The following is a 20,378-nucleotide window of genomic DNA, read 5'->3' as shown; positions in this document are numbered from 1 at the left end:
CAATCCATCTAAAAGCATATTAGAGTCACCCTTTTTCTCCACTACTCATTTGAGCTCCAGCTGCAGTTATCTTGCTGAGAGCCAGATGATGGTGATTATTATCACATAAGATGATGTTTATTATCACATGAGATGATGATTGGAAATGTTGTATGCTGTAGATCAGTGACGGGCCTCTGTCAGTCCATGTGACTCTTCGGACTCTGACGCATCGGAAGTGAATCTTTTTTTAAAAGCTTGTTACATCTTGTTCTCAGAAATGACAGAGGCCTTGAAAGTTCATTTTTCAGGGGATGGTTAGTTAATTGTTTAATGTATTGTCATTTCAGTCAAATAGCGATTGCATTTGGCCCTCTCGCGCAATTGTTTTCTTCTGTGGCGTTTGGGGTCTGTGTTGCTGTTGCCTAGCAGCAGTGTTTCACATTTGAACCGCTTGAACGTGATTTCCTACGTAATCAACCACAAGCTGAGGAGTTCCATTTAATGTTGGCATTAGATGAAGTATTAACCTATGACTTTCTTTGACGCAGACAAGAGTTGGTAACTGTTGCAAATATCTAAAAATATGTCCTCCTGTCTGATTGTCAACCAGCTGGAGCAGGTTTTTGTTGTAATTGTTTATTTAATCAGTTCATTTTTTTTCTCTAACCCAGGAGGTTGACATCAGTTATTCTTTTGTATCGTATACAATAATGGAGTTGACGAGCAGTTAATCAGCCAGTCGTCATTCCGTATTGCCTTGAAATATTACATTACATGTCATTTAGCTGACGCTTTTATCCAAAGCGACTTACAATAAGTGCATTTCAACCGTAGAGATACAAACTCGGAAGAACAAGAAAGTACAATATACACTCACCTAAAGGATTATTAGGAACACCCTACTAATACTGTGTTTGACCCCCTTTCGCCTTCAGAACTGCCAAGGTGCTGAAAGCATTCTCTAGAAATGTTGGCCCATATTGATAGGATAATAATAATAAATCGAACTTGTATAGCGCTTTTTTGGACACTCAAAGACGCTTTACATGGGGGAAAAAAACAAAAAAGGCGGTTTACGAAAAAGCTAGTTTGAACAGGTGGGTTTTGAGCACTGATTTGAAGGAAGGTAGTGAGTCAGAGTTTCTAATGGGCTGTGGGAGTGAGTTCCAAAGGGTGGGGGCGGCGATGGCAAAGGATAGCATCTGGCAGTTGATGGAGATTTGTGGGATGCACATCCAGGGCACGAATAACTATATGTACAACATAAATATGACATTTACCTGACAGACTTAGTTTGACTACTATCCAGTGGGGGGAAACACACGGTAGTCTTGTGTCCCTGGTGGACTTTATCAGTGACTTCATCACCCAATCCCTCAGGCTAAAGAGGCCATATAAAGTTTGTTGTATTGGAGGGTTACTTGGTCTCAACATTTTAATGAAAATACACTCCCCACAGACGAAGTAATAATGTGATTCTTTGCTGATCCTTCTTTTCTCTTTCTCTTTGCCCTTTTGGAACATTTGAAGTTAAGCCGAAACAATAATTTCCCCCGCCCCAGTCCAGTCCACTGTAGGAAGTGAAAATATCATATATAATATACAATCTAAAATGAAAATTTGAACAACAAATTTATCATGGAAAATCAAATACCTTTTTGCGAGCCATAGTTGAGACAAACTGGGGATTCCTCCCACGATGAATATGTGGGAAGAAATTTTCTGTGGTAAGCAAACGCCTGTGGTGTTTATGGATCCAGATTCCCAGTTTGGCTTGGAGACCGAATAATGATGACCGTGGCATGTATTCAAGGACAGAAAACTGCTCCGAGTTTAGAGGAAGCAAGTTTCTTTTGCGAATTAATTTTATGACTCTAGTCAGACTCAAACAACTTCTCTGCCCGGCTCTGTATATTTATTGAGACACATGAAAGGCCGCGGTGATTAATCAAGTGGCATTTCATATTGCACGCCGCACCATATGATGGTTGAGGTTTTAAGCCCCCATTGCACCATGTGAGGCTTTACCTACCAACGTACGATACAGAGCTGTAAAGAAAGAGGTCCGCGAACAACTCTGAATACACTGAACAGCGAGGAGCAATAAGAATGAACTTATCATTCTCACGTTCTTGTTCTCCATGGTAAACATATTTACAATCATTCTTTCACTTCACTTCGCAGCTTTCATTCGCAGCCAGTCCGTTTCAGACGTTGTTGTATGCGTCCTCGTCAACATTTCACTGTAACTTACAGTGGATGAGTGAAGGCTGTACGGAGCCAGTTTCATTATGTGCCCTCAGTAAACCAGATGGGCGGAATGATTAGAGCACCGCACTGTAGCCAACATAATCAACCATCTCAAATCCACCAGTGAGCTAGAAAGAGCTTCTTGGAGAATATTAATGAAAAAAGACAAAGCAAAAGAATTATGAAGAAGATGCTGATAATAACAGGAAGTGCATCAGATAAACTTTTTTTCCCCCAAAATTACTTATGGACAATGTTAGAGGAATGTATTTTCCTTTTTTTCCTTCATCCCCTCCCCGAGGCATTGGCTACATGTCCCTGTATACAGTATATACGTGAGTATGCATGTGTGTGTGTGTGTGTGTGTGTATGGGGGTTTTCAACCTTCGTGAAGAATGTTTAAAAATTTTATATATATATATATATATAGCATTTTATCAGGGTATTTCTTATCATGGAAAAAAATACTTTAGTTAAAAAGTAAAAAAGTAAGCAAGAAGAGATAACACATTAAACTAAAGTACATATACACTAATCAAAATGATCTTCCAACAACGTTGTCAGTCAAGCAAGTTTCATCCAACTGACAGATTGTTGTAATTTCATTCCGTTGTTCTGGTCAGAACATTTTAGTCTTTGGTCTATGCAGAGGTGGAAAGAGTAACCACCTCGTAGAGCTGGCCAGTCCAACGTCCAATCCAGTAAGCCAAGAGCAGCGAGTGTAGTCACCTACTGCTGCTAACACATCCTGTCAGACCAGGATTATTTATTTATATCCGTTAATGAACTTTTCTCCTCTTGTTACCCTGGTAACCTCTGTTATTACAGACGGTTGCGTTGATTCTTACTGTGAAAATCTACGTACTTCCGGTTTAGCGGCTACGCTTCATATTTTCATTCAATTTCAGCTGGGTTTGCGTCTGTTTTGTCCGTCTCCATCATTCTTGTTTAGCGCGTTCGTTCTCCCGCTCATCACTCAATCGGTGCAGTGACATTTTTTTTACTCAGTAACGGATATGATTTAAAATGTAGCGAAGTACAATACTTCAAACAAAAAATACTTAAGTAAAATTACAGATTTAAAACAAATACTTTAAAAAGTAGAAGTACACAAAAAAACTACTCAATTACAGTAACGCGAGTAAATGTAATTCGTTACTTTCCATCTCTTGGTCTATGATTATATGCATAGGATCACATCTTGGTTAAGTGTGGTAGTTTTACTTTTGACGATGATTAAAACAGGCGACTAGATAGGGAAGGTCATCTGTCCAGTCTATATTGGATCCACTTTTCCCACTTTGCTGTGTATGCTCCACCTTCTCTTAAAGTCAGTTTTGTGTTGTGGATTCCTTTAACAATTACAGTCCAGTTTTCTTCAGAAGGTGGGTCGGCTTGTAGCCATTTACAGATAATTGCTTGTGTTGCTCTTACTGTATTTTCAAGAGGTCTGTCATTTCCTTTAATTACTTCTGGTAGATTTCCTCAATAGTGACTTGCATGTGCCCAAGGATATAGGCACATGTCTTGTGACAGCCCCAACATATGTATATGGTAGTGTTTTGCTCCTTCTTCCCCACAACTTCTCTAGCATGTTTGGTTCATTGTAGATAAGGGAACATAAAGAAACAAGCAACGTTTTTTCAGCTAAATCTAGGCCAGTACATGAAACAGGAGGTAGAAAACGCGCTTTTGCCCATAGTTTCCAATATGCAGATTGGGTATTTTTTCTTCTAATTCTTCTCTACTTAATATACTATATTGTATTCTTTCCTACATCCTTCACATTTCACTGGTAAACTTTTGAAATCACTGATTTGGAGTCATACTTTTGACTTGGGTCATAACTATTTTAGGGTTGAATATAATTTGACTCAGTTCTTACATTTCTTTAAACAAAATATAATTTCCTTTCCTTTTTTTCTGTAATATTTCTGTCCATTTGCTCATAGCTTTAGATTTGCTTCCTTGCTATTTGTCACTTTGTTGTTTCGCAAGGTGAGAAATCAACAATAATTCATTGTTTTGTTTCCCACGTCAAAGCAATACTGGAGCATAGCTGGGGTCAAATAAATATACTGTATAACACAAAAACGTGTGAGGCCACAAACAATAACGCCAGTGCTGTAATTCTTCTTGACAAGTCAAACTGTTTATTGAAACATCAAAACAATAGATCAAATAGACACACTGCATCTGTAAATACCGTTCTGATGGATGCCAAAACCGCCCATATCAGCCCGCTGAGCGGAACCGATTGTTTACTCCTTCATAGACGCCTTCCAAAAGTTAGCAACAACAGATCTGCTGGCAGAAACCCCCGAGCTTTCAGAGCCCGGAACAAAAAATGTGAGATAATTGGATCGATGTGCCACTGTGTCATAGGGAAACAGATGGCCGTAATGAGAGGATTAAAAAAGGAACATACACACACTGATTTCATGAGAGTAAAAATCCACCTGCTGCCATAGGGGACGTTTGGAAGTTCATCGGAGTTAATGGCTCTTTAAGCTTAAGCATGAAAAAGCCCCATGAGGCATGTGTGGGGTTTGTAGGTTTAGTGCTCCAGCCAAACGACTCCACGGGACACCTTGGATGCTCCACAAAAAATACATGCATTCATAAGCCAAGAAACTGTTAGCTAGTGAAGATTTTATTACATTTCTCCCTTGAAGTTACATATATTCAAATGAACCAATTGACTGATGGCGCATACACGGCCCCGCCTGTTTCAGTCTGAATAGCATTGAATGCAACGTTAGCTTATGGGACGGTTGGTTAGACTGTAACATTGTGAGCAGATTGACTGACCACCTCTCGGTCCGGGCGTGCAGGTCTCTGGAACAGTGTTAGCTTTGGCTCAATAATTAACAGCCGAGCATGCAGACTTGGTAGAACTTCCTGTCCAAATGGGTAGAAATAACGGGACAAGCGCGTCAGGAACCGTTTCATTACACTGTATCGTGACGAGTCCCCATCGACTTTCATAATTTGTTGCGCCATGTTTTATTAGGCCTGGGAATTGTTCAGCTCTTAAAATATTATTTGTTTTCACAGCTTGCTTTTTTTCCTCACTCTGGTATGTAAGCTGCTCTTGAATCATGTCGTTTAACCAGAAGAGGCACAGCCCCTGAAATATTGTCGGTGGCAGGTTATCTCCCAGAGCTCCACTTCTCTACATGTGAGTTCTATGTGTGTCTAGGGACTTGTGTCTGTGTCAACCTCGCCCTTTCTGCTGAGGTATCCGGCCCACGGTTTAACCAGAGGTACAGTGGGTGGGGGGAGGAACACCTGGTTATCCCGTCTGTAACAAGCTGTCAGAGGACCTAATGAGCTCCCTGATTATCCCCCCCAGGGACAACGCAAACGCACTCTGTAAAATAAGCCATTCTATTTCTACCCCAGTGGACAAAAGCCTGCTGATTATAAATCACAGGGCGATACTCCACGCCGCAGCTCAGACATGCACAGGATAATGCGGGGTTTGATTCGGGAGACGTTCAACCCTCTTGACACATGAAACGCTTGTTGTCAAGAATGCCCCACGTCCCAGTTATTGACACTTTGATTGTTGGGATCACCGTGGCTGACTAGTGGCTTTTATTTATTTATTTATTACCTGTGCCCTTCCTCCTACGCTGCGTCATTGCCAATCAACCTCAAAGTTGTCTGTAGCTCGCCCACATTCGCAGGCCTGATATGAGGCTGATTAGCATTGACAAACACGGGGAAACAGCAGTACGTGGCATCTGCAGGGCTGTGTTTGTTTGGCCTCTGCACAGAGCTCGGAGGCAAACAAGGAGTTTTTGCCAAATGATGGGTGGCACGTAGTGTAAACGGACTGGTTCCCCGCCGCCTAGTCAGCTTAAATGTGTTTACTGCGGTTGAGGCTCCGGCGGATTGGCAGACCAGGACTGTATACACCGCTGTGTTCTTCGGAGTATTAATTTACCTTTGAAACCCTGAAATCCCACTCCGCTCATCCTCTCAACCCTCACTCGGGCTCATACCAAATGTTTGCAGTCATTCCCTGCTGATTTGTAGAATAGCAGAACAGGGAAGGGAGTGTCCAGACGTAGAGCTGTGAGCAGTGAATGGGGGAAGACCTGGTCAGATCTGTTTCACAATGTCATCATGTGAAAGGGTCTCAAACCCCCCCGTCTGCCAGCTCCTATCACCTTTCAGCCTCTCAATGGGCCCTGAGAATTTCTCACCATGATCTGGTTAGCCCCATTACAAAGAAGCCTATGGCCAGCAGCTTGAAAGCAGTCTTCCTGTACACGTACGCACGAGCCAGCATTCATCACGGTGACGTATGGAAGGGAAACGAGGAATGACAAGCTGTCTCGGGTGGATCCATTCGGAGCCATTTGTGTGATCTGGTCTGACGCTGTCGAATTATGAGCCTGCAGAGGTTGTCTCTCGTTGCCGTGCTTGAATAAGAAATCTTCGAAATTACAGTGTAAACTACTTCCACTGAGTAGTGATCACGGTTACAGTGATCTACCGCTTATATGGATCAAAAAGCTGGTGACGTAATCATTCCTATGCAAATAATGTTTAAACAATATGCTCATAAAAGACTGCTAACTGTGTTCATTTGGGACTTTACATACATCACAACAAATGGAAAACGCTTTCAAAGCTATGGCCGGCTCACGTTATTCAAATTTTTGTATTGTCTTTTACTTTACTGCATAATACTTTTCCTTGAGGTTCTTTTTTTCTAGGTCTATTGTAGACATTTCTTGCTGCTTCTTGTGATGTGTGTAGGGAGAGCACTTTGATGGTGTGGGCTTCAAGGTAACTCTCGCAGCTTGATGGACTAGCAGTGAGGACAGGGGCTTAACGGGTTGTCCAGTAGAGGCTACTGTAATGACAAAAAAAGGAAATATAATCAACTGCTTATAGGGATATATTCAATCCCAAATCTCAGATTCTATTCCTGTTCTGTTGTTTTATCACCTGATGTGTATTAAATCACATCACCTCATATCAGATGGATGTAACCGCTTGTTTGTTTCCACCCTAAGATTATTGATATTAATGGAGTCTGGCAGGCTGAGGGCTGCACTATTTCGCAATGACACCCACGCCGCTGCCAAACAGAGACTTAGCTCAGGTGTTGTTGGTGCCCACTGGCAGAGATTTGGCAAAAGCCCGAGTGGGGGGGCCCAAGTTACCAATTCTTCTGTGTCAGCATGACACACGCATTTATTCTAATTCATCATAAGGAGTCCTGAACTCTTCACCCATATCCATTTTTAATGTACGCTGCAAGATCACATCTTGTGAGTGAAACAATAGGAGGTGCACTCTCTCTCTGCCTTTCATGCACATGTCTCTGTCAGACATACAGCCGTGTAATGTGACATGGGGTTTCCTCTCAGACACACATTGTGGATTATTACTCACACTTTGTGGCACATGGCGAGTAATGGAATTCATATCGCGTTTTGTTTAGCCTTCTGAGTGAGAATCGGATGGAAAGGCATATAGCATGTCCAGTAAACGCTGTTTACCTTTGCTGAAGCCATAATATTTAAGCTCTGCTTATATCATACTTTCTAGAGCGTAACCTTGAGATATGCTGGTGATTGCGACTTTTCTTCTTTTTTTTTTTTGCATCTTGCCGCAAAACAAGCCCCCCACACCCACTCCACCTCCAGCCAAGTATTGCTATTCTGTTATATTAAACTGTTTGTGTTATTGATCTTGGCCCGCTGCTTTAAACCAGGTTCTGTTCAGCTGGCCCTGTGTACAGCGCAACGGCGTCATTGAGGGCGACCTCGAAGGTTTACGTTCAACCATGGATCGCTTGTGTTATACGCACAAGTTTTGGACCGTTTCATCCCCATCTGGTATTTCATGTCGACACTCCTTGTCCAAATCGGGCCATCAAAGTCCTCCTCCAATACTGTCATGACTGTCCATTTTAGGTTAGAGCATGCACACATACACACAGAGATACTGGAAAATTGATACTGACGTGGGAACACTTTGGCACATGTCAAAACTTGTTTATTACTGTAGCGGTTCTAGAATAAGAAAATGTGCCACGGCCTTTTTCCCCAATCACAGCCTCCAGCTGACCCCCCTAAACCAGAACCAGACCAAACACAGGGAGGAAAGCCATAGAGGAAGCTATGCAAGCCAGCTAGGACCAGTACGCAGCCTGCTTCTGGCTATCTGATGTCCAGTCGCAGGAAGATAAGATGGTTAAGGAGGTAGCTCAAGTCTTCAGAGACCTGGCTCCAACCTTCATACTGGTGGGACGAGAAGAGGGAGTCTCTGTATTTACATCAACAGGGCTTGGTGCTATAGATTTGAAAGTTGACATCCAATGTGAAGATGTTGGTCAGTAATCTGGACAAAGAATAGTTTTTGTTGCTGCTTCTTGCGTTCCCCCTGAAGCACTGCAGGAATGCACTTTTTGTTCCGTCATGTTTTCCTTCCACTGAAAATGGGCAACTACTGCGTCTTGTTGTTCATCCACATGTTTCCTAATGACATTTAATAATCATTGAATCCTACATGTCATGCACACAACGCACTTTTGATTTTGTCCAGTTTAAACCGTTTCCTTGCAGCTGTTCAGATGTTTAGCACAAGATTGACACGCGCGCACATGTTGCTTTTTGAGTGCTCCATCCTATGCCACACCTCCCGCTATTAGTCAAGCCTTACCAGAGCCTCTACAGCAAAACTCTGAATAAATATCACGGCAATTACCACAAGGAAACGGGTATTAATGTGTTTTGAGGGCTTCTGATAAACCGAAAACCATTTGTCTCCCCCTAAACTGTTACTCTAAAAACAGGGAAAAGTGACCTTTGCCCCTCGGAGCCTCAAAGATGTATTTCTCTGTAATTCCTTTTCTATCATGTCACTCATTCATTATGTGCTCTTGCACGAAGAAGCCGTTATCCCTAGTGAGTGATGTGTTTGAGTCATGTGCGCTGAATCTCTTCATCAGAAGTGTGTGTTTAAAAAAGAAAAAGCAAGCTGAGTGGTTGCTGTGGTTCCTGAGTGGAAACAAAACAGATGTCAGCTAGCGTGCGTGTGTGTGCGCGTGTGTGTGTGTGACAGAGGGGCCTCAAATATACACAGGACGCGCCGTGTGATGCTTCTCTGCTGTTCAGTAATATAGGTTAAATAAACTCCACGGGACCAGAGCTGCTTCGCTGTGACATCGCTCAACTGTTGGAGATATTTCTGATACAGAGAGCTGGCGTTTCAAGGTGGCCTTGTCAATTATTATTTTTTTTCTTCACTCGACTTGATGGTCATAAGATAAAGCCCTTTTGTACAAGGGAAGCAACATTCAAGGCCCACACTTAGATGTGGATTCACAGCCGAGAGAGGGAGAGATCATGACCAGGGTCTCTGTCTCTTTCTCTCCTCTCTCTCTCTCTCTCTCTCTTTCTCTCTTTGCGCCATTTCGTCCAGATGTTTTAACAACCAGTTTTTTTTTTCTTTTCTTTTTTCGCCGCCCGCAGCTCATCCCTTGTCTTTCCACACACCTTACATATTAGTGTGCATGCCTGTTATCAGGGAAGGATGCCCATTGTGTGTCCTGATGAGTAATGGTCTTATGTTGGGGGGAGTAGAAACGCGTCATGGCGAAAGAATGTCGGCTTTAGACCGATTTCTTTCTTCTCTGAACGCCACCCTGACAAAGAGAATGTGCAAACTGTCCGTGTGATTGGCTGGAACGTCGGCCTGCCGCGCACTATATGAATTGAGCTGAAGGAGGCACAACGCGGGAGGTTGTTTGAGGTTAATGACACGCTGTGTGTTCCCTTGCCTTGCAGCTGAGATATCAACACGGCCTGACCACCCCGGACCTGCAGCAGACACTACCCAACCTGAAGAACTTTCTGGAGCACGGCCTGCTGGTCCGATGGTAAGAAACACTTTACAGCCCAAATGTTTCCTCAGAGGTCACTGGCGGCAGAAAAATGTACAGTGGTTTTGCCAAAATCGAGCACGAGGATGAATTACTTCAAAAGGATCAGAAATGCTCAACTTCCCTGATCGATCATGTGTGTTGAGTCTCTTTCTCTAAATAGTCACATCACTTTGTCCTGTAGTCTTATTGCCAACCACATTAATAACAATCACTTGCCAACACACAATGGCACCAAACGCAAAAAAGACAAATATAAAAAACCTGAATGATGAAACTAGTGTTTTTAACAAATAAGGCAGATATAAATCTCAGCGTGCATTACAAGCATAAATCAGTTTCAATATTTTTTAAAAGGCTTATTTGAATATCTGAGGCCCTTTCGAACTAGTGCAGTTGAGATTGTTTTTTTTCTTTTTGGATACGCTTTGTAAAAAAAGGTCCTCATCTGCTCATAAACTCGGACATAAAATTCTACCATTAAAGGGATGGTATAGCTTTTTTGAGGGAGGGATGTATGAAGTACTCTGGTCAGAGTATGCAGCTGATGGAATTAGTAGAAAGAAGCAAAGCACTGTTGGGCTGTGGACACTAAACATCAGTGTGTGTATGCTACATTTAAAATACTTTACCCACTTCACCTTGTCCGCAAACAGTGGACCAATGTGGACCTGAAGCTGTTATCTGCGCTCTTTTCAAAGCCACCAGACTCCCTCGACTACAACCAGTAGTCGCTGGTCTACCCCGGCCTCCTTCGATGTGTTATTCTGTAACTTTGAGTGTTCTATAAGGTTAGTTCAGATTTATCAAAGTCACAGTAAATTACTTCATTCATTGTGCTTTGACGCCAGGCATTGCAATCTCTTTAATATTGTTTTAGCCTAAGTAAGAACTACCTATAACAGACTTTTGGTCTGACATAAGCCAAACATATGGGGGTATTAGGTAAATGTTAAGAATGCTGCATACTACCCCTTTGTCCCAATGCTGCACCTCTGCACAGTTGTAAAAAGAAAAAGCAGTGCTTGATGAGATTTGCAGCAGCCACTTTGTCCCCCTGAAGTGGAATGCTTAGATCTCTGCCCCTCTCCTTCTACCGGCTTATGGCCTGTAAGTAACCCTTCACTGAAACCTGCGAGGCGGTCTGCGTACGACTTCAGCTCCACTGCCCTATGAGAGGAAAAGCTGTCTTTGATCTCCACTCCTCTCCCGGGGTCAGCAAAGGGGGGAATTTGTATAGCACACATTAATTTAATAATCTTTTGTTTTGAAAGGGAAGAAGTCATGAAAAGCCTTAGCTCTCAAAATCAGCCCTGCACCGCTCACCTCCCCTCTTAATAGGAAGTGGTAGGGTCTGAAGATAAATTAGATGAAAGCATGGGCCGGCTAAGCCTAAAGCTATGGATGAGTCTGCATACACGGAAGGAGTGAAGGTGGAAGTGCGAAAGTTCTTCAGTGGCTCTGCAGCCGTGTATGACAACCACAGGAAGAACAGCTACTCTTTAGTCGTCAGCGGATCATTGAGAAGCTGCCTTCTCAATGGTCAGCAGTACAGAGTTTATTGTGGCCAAGATTAATGCGATAAAATATTTGAACGCAACTTTGTTTACTTTCTGTGTTCGTTGACCCCTGACGCGAAAGCACCACATGCTGCAGTCAGTTGAAGATGGGGAGAGCTTTTTGCATTGGAAGTAAAACAAACACAGATGCGACATACAGCGGGGAACTGTGCAGAGGAATTCCTCCACGTGTCAAACAGAAGGGGGATGAGTGGCTAACGGACCACTTTACGCCCTGATAGGCACGTAATATGTTGGTAGCTGCTAGGCTACTTCCATCTCAACATCTACCCTGCGCGGACCAGACCAAGACAGCGGTTTGGAAAATGTCTGGGCTAAATGCCGAGAGATTGTTGGCACCTATAACACAGCCGTCAAATGATGAATGAATTTCAAAATGTGACATTATTTAGTTTTTTTTTCTTCTATTGCCTGTCCTAATATATATATATATATATGCTCAAATTCATGCAGCTACACTTGAAATTGTCTATTTCACCACAAGACAATGCAAATTGCAACTACAGCCTGACTTAAAGCCTTCACTAAGGATGTGACTTTTTCCACAATCCCTGGTAATAAGGAAGATATCCGTAGATTTTTACTTGACACTTCGTCACTGTTGCACTGGTTCCGTCCCATATCAGTTCCACTCGGTCTTCTGCCCCATTGCCAAAAAGCTAACACTCTGATACAATTTCCAGCGCTGGGACCCAACTCATGAAATATGGATGTATAAAAAAGTTGCATGGCAGCTGTAGATAATTATCTTATAGACTAGGGGAGAGAGAGACTAATCTGCTTCCTCCCTCCTTGCCACCTCTTTTCTTCCTTCCATGCTTTCAAACAAGGATGATGTGATGAAGGATATGACCATGGGCTACGTTTCCAGAGCACATTTGGAAACGGTTCCTCCCTACATATAGAACTAATGCATGCATCCAGTCTGCAAGAAGAGCTTTTCCCCAAAGTGCCAAGACTCACACCAGGAAAACATAGCATTTTATACTATTACATATTGAGGAAAAGCCGGGTGCTTTTGAAAATAACAAGGGTGTACCACAAGTATGCCGTGCAATGGGCTATTTGATGCTCCTCTGCGTAGCTGCTGATCATATCTTTATACATTTTCATCAACAGTACTATCTCAGAAACGCATCGTAACATGTCATAATACATATAGCCCAGCTCTGCTGAAAAATGGGATGTATACGTTTTTTTTTCTTGCTGAATCATAGGACGCAGCGGAAAATGGTGAATCTATTACCGCAAGACCAACACAGTACCAGAAAATAATTCTTTGTACAGTTTGCTGATATCAAAGCAAACGCATTCAACGTGCTGCCATTTGCAGCTCCACATCCGCTGAGGTCCTGACCAAGGTTCACAGGACCCCAATCCCGAGGGTTGGGGGGCACGGTGTGGCATCGGACGGATTGAACAAAGCTGCAGTAGACCCGCTCTGCTGCATGGTGTACACCAAGACGCAGCTCTAGTCACAGCAGAGAAAAAATGTATACACCTCAAATAGGCATTCGCAAGGTACTTTAAGCCAGACAGGTGCTCTATGGATTTACTATATTTATAATAGCAGACTGTCATTTAGAAAGAAAGGATATTTTCTATACCCTGTTCATGTTGTATTCTGTAAAGGTACATGTTATATTCCAAACTTTTCAAATTTGACAAATATTATATATGTTAAAAGAACTTACTGATGAGATCATCAGTTTTGGCCCCCAATAGAAAAAATCACGTGGAATACTGCGAATCCCTAGCTAACTTTTTTAACAAACAAAATTCAGTCAAGATAGTGTCAAATAATGTTGTATTTGCACCTTTTAACATTAAACCAGATTTGATTTGTCAATTAGTGCTATAGAGGTGCTGGTAGGGACGTCATGTTACCTTAGGATAGTTTCCCTTGGTTTCCAGTGCTGGACTAAGATAACCGTCGCAGGCCATAGCTTCATATTTAGTGTTCACACATGGAGCCTATTTATCTCTTTAACGGGGACAGTTAACAGTAATAAAAATAGCTCTAACACATGTAGTTCCTGGAAAAAGAAACCGTACAAAGCTCTAAAAAAAAAATCTACGTAGATGGCAAAAGACCCAGTATTGTTACATGTACGCAGCGTTGATATTGTCAGCTTGTTGATCGTGTTGCTCATGCTGTGCTGAGCCTTTGTCTTCTCAGGCCACTCAGTCCATAAGTGCTTCCCTGTTACACCAAAATGAAAACCACAGCGCATATTGAATTCTTAGTAATGTTAGCTCTTTAAGTTTCTCAGGGATTTCCTTAAACCACATCAAACAGCCAAATCTTATCTGTCGTTGTTGGTTTTGGCTCCACACGGCTGCTCCTTAGCAGGATCTTTGTATGAACGGGAGACTGTTGTAAAGTCTGTCCAGGGATCGGACATTGAAAAGTTCTGTTATACTAAATTCCTGAGTAGGCCTGAAATATGCCAGGTTTGAAAGCTCTGGAAAGAAAGAATGGACAAAACCGTGTCTATTTCTGGCTTGGCAAGTTGTCTACTTGCTGATCCAGGCGGAGGCATCCTGGCAGCATATATAGTGTGCTGTGAAGCTTTTGTGAGGCTGATTCAGCACTTTGGGGTTCTTTTACACTTACACTGTAGGTGTCCTCTACCAGTGGAGGGAGCGTATCCCCATACAGCTGTGAATCACACAATTTGGATGAACAACAGGCCTTTTTCCCATCAGTTTGGTATATCAAGCTGCTGCTATGAATTCACTTTGCTTGTCATGAAGCCTCAGACAAATTCCAAGCTCCACAGAAAGTTTGAAATCTGAGCCTTTTATTGTAACGTTCCATTCTTTTCATTAGTCCACATATAGATCACAATATCCTCATATGAATACAATGGTTTATTGTAGTTCTTCCTTACTATTGATACAGTAATTGTAGTTGCCATTGCAACAGAAAGTTTATTATGTGAACGCGGCCCATTTAACATCATTGCCTAATAACTACTGGTAATGGGCCGCAACATCAAACTACAGGTATCAAGTAAATGTATGTGTCATAACTCAGGGATGCCTGGCAACAAATTAGCAGTAGATCAAGTATCCTCAGAACACTGACGCAGTGAACATTAAATCCGAGATTTGTTTGCAACAAAAGGCCAGCAGTCTGAGACGCTCTCCGCTAAATGCAAAAATGTTCAAAATAACCATGTTGACAAGCTGCACAAATACTGGTTACCATGTTCACATCCCTAGTTTGGTGATTAGGATGTGGTCCACAGCTGAGGGTGATGCTATTTTTTTTGTCTTGCAAGTATGAATTCCAAAGTGTTGACACATCTGCTGATGCTGATGGCCTATTAAGTTCTCACTCACGCTGTGTTATCCACATTGCTATTATCTGGCCGATGCTAGGATTGGCCAGTCTGCGTTCGAGGAGTGGGATTTTGACATTTTGAAATTCATCCTGAAATGGGCATGAATGTGTGCACCCCAAATTTTGTAGCTTTGTATTCTACACTTTCCTTAAAATAACAAATGGTTCAAAAGTCAGGGAATCAGCAAAGTCTTTTTAATTCTTTCTGTCCTGAACGATGAACATCATCAAATGAATTGTTTTTCCCATCCGTTCAGAAGATTTAAGTTAAATCTTTGACCTGCCAGGGGCGGTACAGGGAAAAGTAGGCGGCCACCCAAATAGTAGGGCTAAACCTGTTTGGAGCACGAATAGAAATCCAAAACAACAATCCATCCAATAGTTTTTCAAATAGTTCAGACTGATCCAAAGTGGTGGAGCAAAACACATTATCATCCCATCTACCTTCTTTTAAAAAAGCAATTTAATGACCATTTTTGATGATATATGCTAGGTCAAGCAACATTTCTCAAAAGGGAAAAGAGTAGAATAATCTCACACAATGCGCCGAGAATGTCAACAAGAGACAGTTCGCTCATGCAATCAAAGTTTGGCCTGTGTGAGCACCATCTTTTCCAAACAGCTTCAGCAATTCTGTCCTCTCAACAACCATAATCGGCACACATGCTCACAAGTGGCCTCACATGTGTCCCCTTATTGCCCACATAAAAAAATCCATCTCATAGATATAACAGTTCAGAAGTTTCGAGAGAAGAATGTTATGACTGCCCAGAGGTTTGCTTGGCTGGAGTCCTCGCCGACACCCAGTCTCCTCTGTTACTCACACGCCGTTGCACTGTTACTTACAGGCCAAACATCCAAACTGAGTGGAACAAAATAAAACGGTCCAAATACAAAATTCCTCATTATACAAACGACTCGCCGTGATGATCATGTGATTTTAATGCCAGCGTTACGTTTGCTTGCGTCGTAAATTGCCAGCTACAATCAGACCGCACATTATATTAGAAAGTAAGTTCTAGGATGGAATGGAAAAAAATGCCTGATAATATATATTTTTTTAAGCCACCCAATCCCCTCATAAGCTACATCATTCGATTAAGTTGAACTAAATACTGGTCACTTTTCATAGATTATGGGAAACCATAAACTTTTCACTGAGACGAAGTGGTCTCCGGTTTGCCAAACCTGCATCGTTTCAAAAGGGCTGAATGACAAATCTGTTTTTTTTATGAGGGAGGCTCAAGCTAAAGCCAGTAATATTAAATGATGTGTTTTGATGGACATGCACTGCCAAGTTAAGCACCGTTTTCTCCTGATCTGCCCCTTGAATAGCGATCAACCCCACGGCATCAGGTCATACCTTTTAATGTCTTGATGACCTTGAAGACAATTCCATGCTGGCTGGCGTTGTTGTTACCTTGGTTACCGGGATATCAGACTCTGATAATTAGATAGGCTTCATAGTGTAACAGCTGAGGGTCAAGGTCAGGCCACTTTTAACAAGCAGTCATACAAATAAATTATATAAAAACAAAATGAATGCATATAAACATTGTTTACATATGTGCAATGTATGTATATGTACAATTATTTACATATAAACAATCTGCAGTAGAAAAGGTACATGGACATCTGTTATGACTGTCAAACTAAATAAAGCAGAGATCTGTCCTCACACGTGATCTCTAGAGTACACAGGGAGGCCCTGCTTCACCTTTGCCCCAACAGCACAGTGCCTCGGCTCCTGACACAGTGGAATGGTCACGTTAAGTGGAGCGCTAACTAGCCCCGTGATTTTTGCCCCAGCCAATCGGCCGAGACGGTAAGGCCCCATTCAAGTAAATTTATGGCTCCTGTACTAGGGCCAAGCAAGGTGTCCCCAGATCCCGAGTCTGTTATCTGTTAAAGAGAAAAATGTCTAACATACTTCTGTGGACGCCTGCTGAGTACTTCCAGTCGACAGAAAGTCAGTCTCGCAGGATGCACAAATGTTTGGTGAATGTTGTAAGTTGGAGTGATTTACAAAGAACTGCAGTTGTCTACAGTCTGAACCAGGGCGCCAGAGTTGGGTGCTTGGGTGGAGGAATGAGGTCAATGTAGAACCAGGTCCAACCAGAGCCCGGGTGTCTCATGCTTCTCAGGCGGCACTGTTGTTGTTGTTGCTGATTGTGAAAAATCGAAATCAGACGAAGACGTGTCTGGAGTCAAATTATTAATCATCTTTGTCCTTGTCCTTGTTCCTCACAGTGACAGACACAACGTGTCAAGCTCCATCCCAGTGCCGGCAAAGTCTCAGCTCGGTGTGTCTGCTGCCTCAGAGATGGGCTTCCCTTGCCACACCAGCGCCCCAGACCGAGGCCTGAGGAAAAGGGCGAGCTCGGAGGCCGACAAGTACAAACCCACTCCTCCACCCAGCTACAGCACAGCCATGGAGGAGGAGCAGCCCCCGACTGGCCTTGCCCCACCCTGTCCCTCTCCTTCTCCCAAACACCTATCCTCTTCCCTCGATGCCTGCATGGCCTCTCTTAACCTGGCCAGGGCTTCAACGTCCAATGAGGAGGGAGGGCAGAAGGAAGAGAAGGCAGAGAGGGGGGAGATGGCAGTGGAGGCGGAGAGCCACAGAAGCCTCGAGATCAAAGAAGACGAAGAAGAAGAGACAGGGGAGCGACCTCCCAGTTGCACCAGCGCGCCCGACCCCTCAACAGTTCAGGAAAGCCAGGAAGAAATTGTGCTGCCTAGCGAGCACACGGCTGCCATGAACGGTTCTTTGGTCGCAGCACAGGCGCCCCCCAGCCTGGCCCCCGAGCTGCGCTGCTCTGTGGAGCAAGCTGAGGAAATCATGGGGACGGAGGCCACGGGTTTAGGCCTGGGGATGGGGGGCGGCTTGGGTTTAGGGCTGGCAGACGAGGCCCGGATGGAGGACTACCGCTGCATCCCCGTGGACCACGCAGTAGCCGTGGAGTGTGACGAGCAGGTGCTGGGAGAGCTGGACGTCGCCGGCTTCGAAGAGTTCTCCAGGCGAATCTATGCACTAAGCGAGAACATGTCCAGCTTCCGCAGGCCGCGCAAGAACTCTGATAAATGAGGCGCAGCACCTGAGTAAAGCGGGAGCTGTGCACAAAACTTCTACAGGGGGCTTTGGACAAACGAAAGGCAGGGACACGAGGACGGCAGCTCACTGCCGCGTCAAAAATCAAATCAAATTCTAGAATAACACCCGATTTGCACTTATTGTCAACATTTCCATTGTGATCTTTTAAATGAAATAGTTAAGGGTGCAAGTATTGGGATGGGAAACTTTACCTTTGTTTTTTGATGGTAGCATATAATATATTTTTTAACATTTAGACATTTACCATTAACAACAGTTATTGCAGTTTGTTTTTCCATAACCAGTGACCATATGTGCATCCCTTGCACTTTTTTTTTTCTTCAACTCTTACTGTGATAACTGCCCCTAAATCTGTGTGAAACATCACTTTCATTTAAGAATCACATCCAAACTCAGCACAGCCTCATGACATCATTCCACAAAGAGCTTTCAAGGCGGCAGCTTTTTAGTTTTTGAGGCAATTTGTTAATCATAATTTCGCAGACGCCCACCTCTGAAATGTTTGCAGCCAGTAGTTTTTCCGAAGTAAATTGAGGCCACTGTCCCAGTACTTACACCTTGGACCATACAGTAAAGCAAAATGTCAGGGACCGTGGCAGTGGTTGACGGTAGGGAGGGCGCATCGGGCTCCACATTAGCACGCAACCACCGTCAAACCATCGCTGATAGGTGGCTATTGAACATGGCGGCAGCAGTCGTGACACAGCGTCGCCCTCGTCCTCGCGGCGGGTCAACCCAGCCCGCCACTGTCCACACAGGAGTCGGGTTTCTCCTTCAGGTCTTTAGAGGAGGGTCAGGTGGCAGGTTGGAGCTTACGGCACATGGCAGGGATACAGTGCAATTGTTTTTCTGTCCATCTCTATGTCTTCTATTTTTTGGGGGGGGATTTTTCTCTTTTTGATTTTAACCTATCAATATTAACGTCAATGTTAGAAAAAATGTTATTCTGTGTCTGTGTTCTGTTGGAAATGTTAACAGCAAGTGTCTCTGATTTCTTTTTGTCCATTTTCTGAATGCTTTCTTGCACTGGTGTTCAATTACTGTTCAATTACTGCTTTATTTATGTCCCGCAAAAAACATTTAGTTTTATGTTCACCACTCACATGGGATATCGCTCATTAACGGTGTAAGATGTTAGACTGATGTAATCGCTGTCTGGGTCCTGACATGGACAGCTACTTTGCACCATGACAAAGACTCTCCACTGACAGCCCACTTGGTGTTGCAAATCCAGTACTGTGGTTTGCTGACTGTTGAGAAATATTGTATTTAAAGCTAAAAGATGAACTGTGTTCGATCATTTCCATTTTGCAGTTCAGTACAATGTACAGAGACTTTTGTACGGAGGGGTGTTTTCTTTTGTTTTTTTGTTATTAAAGACTTTCAGTCCAATGGCATGGATGTATGTTGGCCTATATACATTTCTTTATCGGTGTGCTCAAGCTCAAATTTTGGGGTTGTTAATATTATGTATAGAACATAAAGGATGGTTTAAAAATGGAATGAAAATGGACAACACTCCTGTATCTCCTGGAAACTCTGGTAGTGTGGGACGTTTCTTTTTGCAAAAGGTGTTGCAAATGATAAGGTAGTAGAACATCTAATCCATACTTGGGTGTTTCAGCTGTATTATATTCAACAATATTTAAATTACTCAGATACTGTTTTACTAAAGAAATCTGTTTTGAATTGTAATCAAAATGTTATTTAGCTTGTTTTTAAGATTTTTAGTAGTCCCTAATCTGGAAACGTTAATGTAAATCTTAGCTAGCAGCGCTGTGAGGCACAGTCATGTTTATGTTTATCATCCCATGTTCCAATTGACACGCTACCAAACTATTTAGTATGGCAGAATGCAAGTACGTCAAAAATACCAGGATGTTCTTCTGCTTCTACTTTGTATACAAATGTTGACTCATCAGAGCAGGAACTGGTGGGACCGGTAACATTAACTATTTAACCCCCCCCCCCCCCCCCCCCCCGCATATGTTAAATCTAAAAGTGTCGTGGTTAAAAGGCCCATGAAAGTGTCAGCGGATCCGAACACACGAGCACAGTCGTGATCAGTGATCCAATCCGGTGAACTCAGTGCAAACACCTGCAGGCCTGGACTGCAAACTGTATTTCAAGTTCTTCTGGTCTATAAACAACACACATGTTTGCCTTCACCAGAGCTGATGTGTTATTAGGTTA

General features: G+C 43.0%; 1 protein-coding gene across 1 annotated transcript in view; it reads left to right on the top strand.

Annotated features, from left to right (window-relative positions):
• uvrag (UV radiation resistance associated gene) overlaps window positions 1-19,586 on the top strand; it is a 72,246-nt gene extending 52,660 nt beyond the window's left edge. The window contains exons 14-15 of the mRNA XM_037467575.2: window positions 10,047-10,138; window positions 17,321-19,586. Of these exons, the coding sequence (XP_037323472.1) occupies window positions 10,047-10,138; window positions 17,321-18,158 (930 nt within the window). The 3' untranslated portion in view covers window positions 18,159-19,586. The remainder of the gene's footprint in view (window positions 1-10,046; window positions 10,139-17,320) is intronic.
• Window positions 19,587-20,378: the final 792 nt, after the last annotated feature.

Source organism: Pungitius pungitius, chromosome 16, assembly GCF_949316345.1.
Source record: "Pungitius pungitius chromosome 16, fPunPun2.1, whole genome shotgun sequence".
In the NCBI taxonomy this organism is placed as follows: domain Eukaryota; kingdom Metazoa; phylum Chordata; class Actinopteri; order Perciformes; family Gasterosteidae; genus Pungitius; species Pungitius pungitius.
This window is presented reverse-complemented; position numbering and strand designations above follow the sequence as displayed.